At 39.3% G+C, this 11,131-nt stretch overlaps 1 protein-coding gene across 1 annotated transcript in view; it reads right to left on the bottom strand.

Annotated features, from left to right (window-relative positions):
- Positions 1 to 9,391: 9,391 nt before the first annotated feature.
- Positions 9,392 to 11,131, bottom strand: part of aph1b (APH1B gamma secretase subunit) — an 8,053-nt gene continuing 6,313 nt past the window's right edge. Inside the window, exon 4 of the mRNA XM_010782163.1 lies at positions 9,392 to 10,283. Coding sequence (XP_010780465.1) covers positions 10,059 to 10,283 — 225 coding nt within the window. The 3' untranslated portion in view covers positions 9,392 to 10,058. The remainder of the gene's footprint in view (positions 10,284 to 11,131) is intronic.

Raw genomic sequence — 11,131 nt, forward strand, 5'->3', positions numbered from 1 at the left:
GGGGGTGGGGGTGTGATACTGAAACCTATTTCCCCAATTTCATTGTTCCGTACAGTACTTCATATTCATTTTGATAAAAGTCTACTGATTGAAATTATAAGTGTATAAAGAGAGTAGAAAAGACTGACAGTGTGCAGGATTTCTTGTTCCTAACCATTTAAAACTTCTCAGGCTAAAAACTAAGAAAGAAAAAGCAAGATTATAAATGACTCTTACATGACAATTTATGTCAACCACTGCAACAGACAGCTAACTTTGAGTGACTGCAGGTAACGACTTCAAGGAAGTCCCCATCTGTCAGCACTCACACGGAGTGATGGGGCCCCAGCAAATGTTCCAGTCACTGAACGCACCACCAAACGAGTGCTCCACATCCTGCAGTAGCACCATCTGCTCAGTGGGCTTACAGCATGTCTGTTCAGCCAGCCACGTCCCCCACAAGCCCAGGTAACATACAGAGGGTTATGAGGTGGGGGAATTCATTAGATAAAAGCTATTTTCCTTTTGTTCATTTTTTAAGGGGAAAGTTAAACAGGGGTTGTTTGAGCTTCTAAAATGGCTTCAGGGGGTTTAAAAAACATTGGACATTTTGGTCAGAACATCTGTCCGGCCTGCAATGCTGAGGGTTGTCAGTCTTATTCACCATTACTGTTTAGTTCAATACTTAAGTCCTTCAAACTTAACTTTTATTCATGTATTTTACAGCTGTGTTATTCATGTTTTATGTTTATTTTATTATCAGTCCACTATGCCTTAATTTCTTTGAGTGCTGTAAATCACAAAACATAAAAACCTTCCCTTTTCACATTTGTTTCTTGTGCCATCTTAAAACTATAACAAATAATACAACTTGATAGCTTTAAGTATGAATTTTTCATATCACCCTTTATAAAAATACCTTCAATCCGACGAAACGATGACCTCAGGGCTTCCTTCCCCTGTCTGGCTAACAGGGAGATATTAAGTTGAGGCCCATCTCTGCTGAATGTGTTTCCTGGTGAACCAGATGATGATTGGTTTGATGGCGATGGGTTGAACAAGGACTGTTCAGATGTTGATGAATTGGACAGTGATCGGCTATGTGATGTCAAGCTTGACGTTATGGGGTGTGATGTGTTTGAGCTGTTTGAGGTTGTATTAGCTGCTATTAAAGTGCTTGGTGATTGATTAGAATATGTTGAGTCGAGTGATGATTGGTTTGATGTGTTTGCTATGGTTGATGATTGGCTTAATGGTGTCTGACTGGATGAAAATTGGCTAGGTTTTGTAGTACTGCCTGCTGAGTGGTCAGCTACGTTTTTGGCAAGGGCATTGCTGATTGTTGATTGACTGGCTGGCAATGTGACAGTTGGTGATTGGCTGGATTTGGCTGTGCTAGTTGAAGACTGGCTAGGTGGGGCTTTCTTTGTTGGTGATTGGCTGGCTGGTGATATTTTAGTTGGTGCTTGACTGGCTATTGTTGTAGTCCCTAATGATTTTCTTGTGATTGTTTGTGATTGGCTGGATGGTACTTTTTGGGTTCGTGATTGGCTGCCTGGTGGTGTGCTGCCTGGTGATTGTCTGGCTGATGTTCTGCTTGTTGATGATTGGCTGGCTTGTGTTGTGCTGCCTGGTGATTGGCTGGCCAATGTTTTGGTGGTTGTTGATTGGCTGCCTTGTGTTGTGCTGCTGTGTGATTGGCTTACGGATGTTTTGGTTGTTGGTGATTGGCTGCCTTGTGTTGTGCTGCCTGGTAATTGGCTGGATGATATTTTGATGGTTGGTGCTTGGTTGCTATGTGTTGCGCTACTTGGTGGTTGAGTGGTTGATTTTTTGGTGGTGGGTGATTGACTAGCTTGTGTTGCGCTACTTGGTGGTTGACTGGTTGATGTTTTGGTGGTTTGCGATGGGCTAGCTTTTGTTCTAATGCCTGATGATTGGCTTGTTTCTGTTTTGCTGCCTGGTGATTGGCTGGCTGATGTTTTGGGGGTTGTTGATTGGCTGGCTTCTGATGGGCTGCCTGGTGATTGTTTGGCTGATGTTATGGTGATTGGTGATCGGCTGGTTTTAGCTATGCTGCCTGGGGATTGGCTGGGTGATACTGTTCTAGAGGGTGTTTGACTAGATGGAGCTGTCGTTGAAGATGATTGATCTGAACTGAGGGTTCTAGAGGAGGTTGGTGTGCTCTCCATGCTGGAGGACGTCAGGTTGGACGTCAGGTTGGACGCAGTGGTCCGGCTGGCCAGTGAATGACTGGAACCAGACATGTTGCTTTCTAATGCAGCAGCTTCTGTCTGGAGGTCCTTCAAGGAGAAAAATTGTATAAACAGGTATTTATTGCATTATTTGCAGGCATTCAGTCATTCAATAAATGTATCTTATCCTACCAGAGCCTTTTCCAACAAACTATATTGGATCTGATGATTTTCATATTGGACCTTAGCTAATCTCTAGGTGGGCGGATCTATAACGATCTGATTTAAAATGTAAGACACCAAAAGCTTTTACAATTCTGTGTTTCATTTGGGGAATAAATTCCTCCCAGAATTGTACTGGTTGCCGCACTAGTGAGGATGAAACTGAGACAGTGCTGGGAAAAGAAGAGGCTTGAGAGAAAAGAGCTGTCAACCTGTCTCATTAATGACTCCTCTGTGACTTCAAACTCAGCTTTCCCATCCATGTCGACAACCCCACCCTCTCCTCCACCACTTCCCCCAGTGTTTTTTCCCATTTTGGATCATCTTTGTTGTATGAGATATGAGGCGAAGTAGGCAGTTAGTCTGTTGAATTTACATATGAATTCTCCCCAAGTTTACCAAATTAAAATATTCGAGTTTTGAAAGCTTTCTTGGAACAAAACCCTTGGGGGAAACTAAATATCTGTATTTTTTGGCACTGAAAATTGTCAGTTTAACGACGAAACGCCGTTACTAGAGCTCACGTGGACATGTTTATATAGGCTAATCATTGTTTTAATAGGTATATTGACGACATCTTCCCCTTTCCCCATGTCTGTTGCTGATTGTGTGCACCTGGTGCCCTGTGTTGTCTCCTCCCCCCTCACCTGTGTCTAATTGCTCCCCCCTCACCTGTGTCTAATTGCTCCCCCCTCACCTGTGTCTCATTATTACTAATTAGTGTGTAGGTATTTAGGCTCTGTTTTCCCTGTCTGTGGAGAGGCTGGGAGTGGGTGTGAGATCTTTGTGGCTGCAGGATGTGTTCACGGAGAACAGCAGGATTGAGGCTGTGAACTATGTGCAAATGATTTTAATTAATTCCCACGTCGGGTTATATTTTTGGACGTTCTGCCTCTGCCTCCTTGCTTGGTCGGGCTGCTCAACGGTCAGTCTCACAGTCAGATTATTACAATTAGATTTTGAACAAAAATAAACAATGACCGCAACTTTTGGTTTGAAAACCTTTTAAAACATTTGCATTCACGAACTGATCAGTCAGAAGTTGTTTCTAAGTTTTGAGCCACCCTATATACCTGAGCTCTCAAACGACGACTTTCACCCCAAAGAGCCCAAACAAAGCAGATGGCAAAGGTTAGGGGTAGGGGTTGTACGAGGGGTGTGCGACTATGAATCATTAATCACTGATTACTATCAGTGATATCGATACTGAGCAAGTCAAACGTGAACACAGCAGCAGTGTTGAGCCACGTGACAGAGATTTTACACAAGACATATCCGCTCTCCATACCTATGGCCTACGAACTTTGCTACTAATTGCTTTGTTACTTTACTAACTTCTATAGTTTGGACCGGATTCTCACGCCTCTCTAAGCCAAAGGGAATCCGGACAAAAGGAGCGACCACATTCAGGCTGATCGAGGCTCTGATAGTGGAAGGGTGAGACAACAGACCGGCTACTGTATATCCCTGCTGGGACTACCTGACATGTCGGTTTCTGAGGAACAAATGTCACCGTTGAGCAATTTTACCTACATGCTGAATTGCACATTAGTTTGAGACAATGAGCATTTTGAGTTAATATCTATACATGTCATCTAGGTATAGTCTCATTCAGATCCCATGCGTGATTTTTACTTTTTCTTTTCTGAAATACATTTAAGATACCAAACGTGCATTTAGTCTCGGACTCGATCCGTGTTAACCTTTCAATGAAAACAAAAGCATACATTTAAAATACCCCACTAAAAGCAAACAAAATTATTCAAATGTTTTGAATTTGACATTTGGGAATTAAAGTCAAACTGTTGTAAGAATAATGGCTGCCACTTTTATCTAAACTTATTCTATTATTTCTGAAAACATGCATGATAATTTGCATCCATATATATATACTGTATATAGTATTATTTATTAATGTATGTACATCTTAATGTATATTTAATTTATATATTTTTAACTGATCTACCCAATCTAAATCTTTGATTGAATTTGTAGGCACACAGTGTATACATTATTAGAAGAAAACCCTTCAGGTGACGGTAGTTTTCTTTTTTTTCTTTTCTGTGTTTTGGTGTGAGCTTTGCAGATTTTTTGGTGATCTGCGGCTGTGTGCTTGCTGCTTGAAGCAGCTCCATCAGCATCAATGATCAATGCGGCTGCCTACCTGCCCTCCCTGGGAAGCGGTGTCCCATTTCTGCTGCTTTATCCCGCTGCTCCCGCTGCTGGGACAGAGAGAACAAGGAGAGGTTTGTTCCTGTTGCAGCTTTCCCCCGAACACCACAAACCCACCAACCAGGAACCAACCAAACCACCAACAAAAAAAACAACCCCCCCAAAAACTACCCATCAATCAAGCAAACAATGCCTGCTCCATGATATTCCAGTGACAAAGCGCCACCTAAAACACTAGGGCTGCTACATTTAATCTTCTTATTGCTGTTATCAATACATTGATTAATTAGTTGATCTCTAACATGTCAAAAATAGTGAAAATGCTTACAAGATTACACATTTTAGTCAAAAAATGTTGTGAAACCAACAATAAAAAAGTATTCAAAATTCCCTAACCCTAAACCTAACCCAAAAAAGACAGCAAAATGTAATTTTGATAAGCAAAATAGAAGATGTTTTCTTTTCAGTTTGGTAAAATAAATAACTTTTATGACTAATTGATTTTCAAAATAAATGCTTATTGATATTATGTTGTTCCACTAATTGATTCATAAACCAACTGTTTTAGTCCTAGATACAACTATAACATATTGTTGATATCATTATCTTAAATGTATTGGTATAATACCAAAAAACTGAATACTGTATATTTTATATACAAAAATACTATTTACTGTATGTATTAATGCAAATAACCTAGAAGGATTTAAATGATGATGAAAAATTATAAAAACAACACAATGCTATTGAAATATATATAAAAAATAACTCACTTATTAAATTCATTCCCGTTAGAAACGTTCACTTTCTCAACACCGAAGGACAGATGCGCTGAAATAATGGGAAATAAAGTCAAAAATAAAATAAAAACAAATGTGAAAAATGTAAAAAGTTAAATAATAGAACAATATATATAGTCAATATTACTTTAATAAAATGAAAAAAATAGAATCAGATCTAGACAAGAGAACAATTTTGACTTGTTAGTCCTAATTTTCTAAGTCCTTCAAAAAATGTAAGGGACATCTAGGACTGATTATTGTACTTTCTCTGAGAAAAACACACTTCACTATATGTGCAGAATAACCAGCAGAATATATTCCCGTGTAAGGATGTGACTCACCTTGATAAATTAGAATATAATACAAAGATATTAAGTGAAGAAGCCTTTTCCAGCTCCGTCTTAAATAGGGATCCATTCGTGTTTCGCGGATCCGCAGTCAGTCGGGTTTGGACAGCATCACCTGGTGAAAACCCTCCGGCTGGACTCCCGCTGCTCCCTGCGCTGCTCCATCCGGATCATCCACGAGCGACCAGCCGCGCGCCTCAAGAACCGCTGCACCTGCTCATTAGCATAATTTATGCGCAGGTGGGCGCGCGTGGGCGGGGCGGGGCCGCAACTGCAATCAGAGATATAGGCTACTAATTAACTGATGCATGAAAGTATTCGAACTACAACCACTGGTACGATATTTAACAATTCAATTACATATCATTCATAAACGTACAGACCACCAAACCCAATGAGACGGCTGTTATACGTGTGCTGTCATCAAATCAAACCTAATGTTAAAAATAATTCAGCACAGGTTTAAACGTAACTGTGCAGTATTTACAGAGAACAGTGCCTCTCTGTGGTCCACTGCGAGGGAAACATCACAGAACCTGCGGGGATTCAAATGGCCATGCCAAATTAAACATAATCAAATGAAAAAAACTCAAGCTCTTTACACTTTCAACATCTTCCAATTAACTGATAATATCTTCTCTACAATTTTACATTATCCCTGCTTGATTTGTTGCATTACTTGCACCGTGTCCACTTCACTTACATGGCACAGTATTGCACATGTATATGAAGTAAAATGTAAAGGTATAGGTAGCATAGGCTATTTTCTACATGACGGTAGATTTCCAACTGAGATTAATAAATAAAGTGTGGTGCAATAAACTGAAATTACTTCACTGAAAAAAATACATTAAATTGTACAGATTTCAACTACAATAATATAATATCCTTTGATTGTGGAGCAACATCAACATGGCATTTTCTCTCCAGCCACCTGAAAACCAAAATGTTGAAAAATCATACACAGGCAGTCAGGTAATTTGATCAGTGATAAACACATGAACCTGAAGGCATCACCTCCTGAACCCTGACATGGAACACAAACCTTTAATATCACAGAGTTGACCCCATGTCAACAGCTGCATGGACTCATATAAGCATGAGAAAATTTTGAGGGATATTTTTGTTGCAAAATAAACACTTCCTGCCCTGTCTGTCTGCTGTCTGGGTGAAAAAGGCCTTTGACTGACTGAAGCCCTCAAGAGAGCCCAACAGGCTTTGTGTCGCCTAGCCAGGAGGTATCTGCTTTCATAAATGGAAACAAGACTAGAGAGCGAGGGGAGGGACATTTTAAGAAGATTTATTTTGTTTTACAGCGATTGATTTCTGATTAGTTTGTGCGATTGGCTTGAGCAGGAGCTTGTTGTCTTTTTGGACGTGAGAAATTAAGCATCATCCGAAAGCATAATGCTTTCGCGACATCACACACACACACACACACACACACACACACAGGAAACCTGGCGCCTGCTTTGTGTCCTGCAGACGTCTCATTAAGAGGTGACATGAAATGACTGACTGTTTTCTGTATTTTATATTTTTCTGCATTAAATTAGCATTTTTATCTCAATACTTATTTACTTCTCTAGCCTGTTTGTGGCATACAGTCACAGACTATTGAAGATGTAAAGAGTCTATCGCCATGATGTTTTTAAAGTATTTGGTCACAAAAAAAAAAAAAAATAAATAAAGGGGCCCTACTATTTTTCCCGTAGTGTGTTTTATAGCTTTTTGTGCCTGTAATGGTCTGCAAAGGCTAAAATCGCAAGTTCCCGCCAGAGGGAGTTCCTCCCACACAGTCCCGGGGGGCAGTTACTAAGTCAGCCTACTATCACCTAAGAACATATCTAGGATTAAAAGACTAATGTCACAGCAGGATTTGGAAAAAACTTGTCCATGCTTTTATCTTCAGTAGACCCGACTACTGTAATGGTGTCTTTACAGGTCTCACTAAAAAATATATTAGAAAGCTGCAGCTGATTCAGAACGCCGCTGCTCGAGTCCTCACTAACACTAAGAAAGTGGATCACATCACTCCTGTTCTGAAATCTTTACACTGGCTTCCTGTGTGTCAAAGAATAGATTTCAAAATGCTGCTGCTGGTTTATAAAGCTTTGAATGGTTTAGGCTCAAAATACATTTCTGACCTCCTGCTAAATTATGAACCATCCAGAACTCTCAGGTCTTCAGGGACTGGTCAGCTTTCTGTCCCCAGAGTCAGAACTAAACATGGTAAAGCAGCGTTCAGTTATTATGCTCCAAATATCTGGAACAAACTCCCAGAAACCTGCAGGCCCGCTGCAACTCTGACTACTTTTAAATCCAGGCTGAAGACTTTTCTTTTTGCTGCTGCTTTTAATTGAACTATTCACATCTTAAACTACTGCACTGTAACTTTTATCCATGAATCTTTTATTTTAATGTTTATTTTATTATCTTTGCTTTTTAATGACTGATTTGAAATGCCATTTTCTTAATGTTTTTCATTTTTGTAAAGCACTTTGAATTGCCTTGTGTTGAAAGGTGCTATATAAATAAACTTGCCTTGCCTCTGCCTGAGAAAAATAAAGACCTTTTTGACAGGTCAACGTCACAGAAAAGGCACAACATACAAAGATGAACCTGAAAAGGAGCAGAATAGGGCCCTTTTAAAATGTTGCTTTCAGGGTGATGCTAAGAGAATATCAAAGTTATTATGAATCGTCTGAGGGAAACATAACTGTCTGCATGCTGTTAAATGTATTGCCTCATATTGACAGGGGTTTCTATCATTGTGTCCACCTTGTTTATAAAGGTTGACTAAATAACGGAAACACTTCGGAGTTCAACAGTACCACAAACTAAGCCCTCCAAAATCTCTTCAATCAACAGCTTTTTGAAATAAATAAACCAAAAAATATAACCTTTATGAAGGGAGATTTTATTGCAGGATTCTATTATGGTCTGCACTAATTAATCTGTAGGTCAACTGCATATACTAAGTCTTCTCTACCTTTGTGAACCAGCGTTATTTGATTATGTATATATAAAACATAGGGAATGTAGATGACATTCCCCCATGTTTCTACCAGTGGACTAGTTTAAGGCGATGCTTAGGACATGTTTTTTTTTTACAAACTGTACAAGCAGATCAACACCAAAACAAAAGCAGGAGCAAATGGAAAACATTTGTTGATTTTGGAGTATTCATGATAACTCCTGCACTCACTCACAAGCAAAAATAAAAGGCAACAAAGAAATTCAACATTCAAAAATCATGGAGGACAAATTTCCACCTGTTCTAAATCCTATTTGTGTTTTTATAATAGTGGATTTGTGTACACACGGGAGTGAGAAATAAAGTACATGAACCATCCGTTTATCTACACGGAAGCTGACTCTTCATTTTAATCCTTTTGATAAGGACTCACTTGGCGATATTAAACATTTGTATTCTCGCAAGAACAGGATTCAACTATTTTTCATAGGTTTACAGGTCACTGAAAGCCGCAAAGGTCAATTACATTTTTTTAATTCCTGTGGGACTGAGTTGTGATATGTTAGAGCGGTTTGGAATACCATGAGAAGTACAATTGGCCAAAAGCGTGCAAATTAAATGAAATGCAATGTTTTTGCATTCAGCCTTCTAATTAGTAACCATTATCTTTGAGACATAAATACTCAAGCGTGGAACAAAAGAATCAACTAAAGGAAGTCATGGTGATTTCATTTAATTGCCCTACAGAAGTTATAAAGTCATGGTCTCTAGATAACTGCGATCAAACAAACAAACGGTCAATCTGTGTTCATTTCAAATCAAAGGCAAGTTCTTACACAGACTAAAAGACATCACATCTTGAAAAAAGATTTCACTATCTACACAGCAGGGAATTACAAATGCATAAATATTTACACAAAGAGTTCTGATCAGAAATGAAAAATCCACCTTTTGACACATTTGAAAAGAAGATTGTTGAAAACACTGGAATATTTACAGAATGTGAAACGTTTCTATCTAAAACACCTTTTGTCAGTTAGCTTCGAAGCATCAGGCAACAAACAGGGGACACTATCAGCTAGATTTAAGACATTTTGTATTTTTGAATAACAAACTGAGGTGGACATGAATCCAAATAGTTGGTTCCTTTCATTCAAGGACCTTTCTCTGATTCTGCTTTTACGTGTTTAGATTGAAGATGAAATACCTCTTAGTGAAACAGCAGGTTAACAGAAGGTTAACTCTGCTTCCTCGCTGTGTGTGTGTGTGTGTGTGTGTGTGTGTGTGTGTGTGTGTGTGTGTGTGTGTGTGTGTGTGTGTGTGTGTGTGTGTGAACTCGGTCATCTTTGGGTAAAGAGTCCTGCACAGCGCCTTGTGTGCTGCGTTATCTGGGCCGGTGGTTGGCGAGCAGGAAGTCCTTGTCTTTGCAGGTAAGGCAGAGTTTGAGGTTCCTTAGGGAGCCGCCGGCGGAGTAAAACGCCCAAATGCCCATCACGAACAGGATGACGTAGGTGGGGACCAGGCTGGCCACGTACTCGGGGTTCTGGAAGGTCTGCGGGAGAAGACGGGAAAAATGGGTCAACATGAAAGTATAATGAAAACAGTTTTGCTGTGAAACATTTTGATTAGCTCATTAGTTTGTGAAGGTTTAGATAACGCTATATGATGAAAGTCATACACATGAGAAAATGGCCACTATACCAAGTAATAATGTCAAAAAATGTAATAAGCGGATATAATGAATATTATTCTCCGATCGTGGGAGATGATGGGAGAATAATATTCATTACGCAATAAAAGCAACATTAATAATTCCTCATGGGGAATTTCCATGATCTGTGAATACCCTCATGTGTACCTTAAAATAGGGCTGTACCCGAATATTCGTTCGTTGGAGTACTATTCTGGTTTCAATTTCGTTATTCGGATATAAGTTTTGTTTTTTTCCCTCCCGTTTTTTCCAAATTGAATCTAATGAAATGTCCAATATCAACGTAAGAGCTTGTGCCTCTTCGGGGGGTGCTAACACTTAACCATAAACGTTATCGTTTCCTTTCTCTGTCTTTACAGGACTGTCTCAGAAAATTAGAATATTGTGATAAAGTTCTTTATTTTCTGTAATGCAATTAAAAAAACAAAAATGTCATACATTCTGGATTCATTACAAATCAACTGAAATATTGCAAGCCTTTTATTATTTTAATATTGCTGATTATGGCATACAGCTTAAGAAAACTCAAATATCCTATCTCTAAATATTAGAATATCATGAAAAAGTATACTAGTAGGGTGTTCAACGAATCACTTGAATCGTCTAATTAACTCGAAACACCTGCAAGGGTTTCCTGAGCCTTGAAAAACACTCAGCTTGGTTCAGTAAACTAAATCACAAGTATGGGGAAGACTGCTGATCTGACTGCTGTCCAGAGGACCGTCATTGACACCCTCCATCAGGAG

This window comes from Notothenia coriiceps, unplaced genomic scaffold (genome assembly GCF_000735185.1).
Source record: "Notothenia coriiceps isolate Sejong01 unplaced genomic scaffold, NC01 NC01_scaffold00024292, whole genome shotgun sequence".
NCBI classification, from domain to species: Eukaryota; Metazoa; Chordata; class Actinopteri; order Perciformes; family Nototheniidae; genus Notothenia; species Notothenia coriiceps.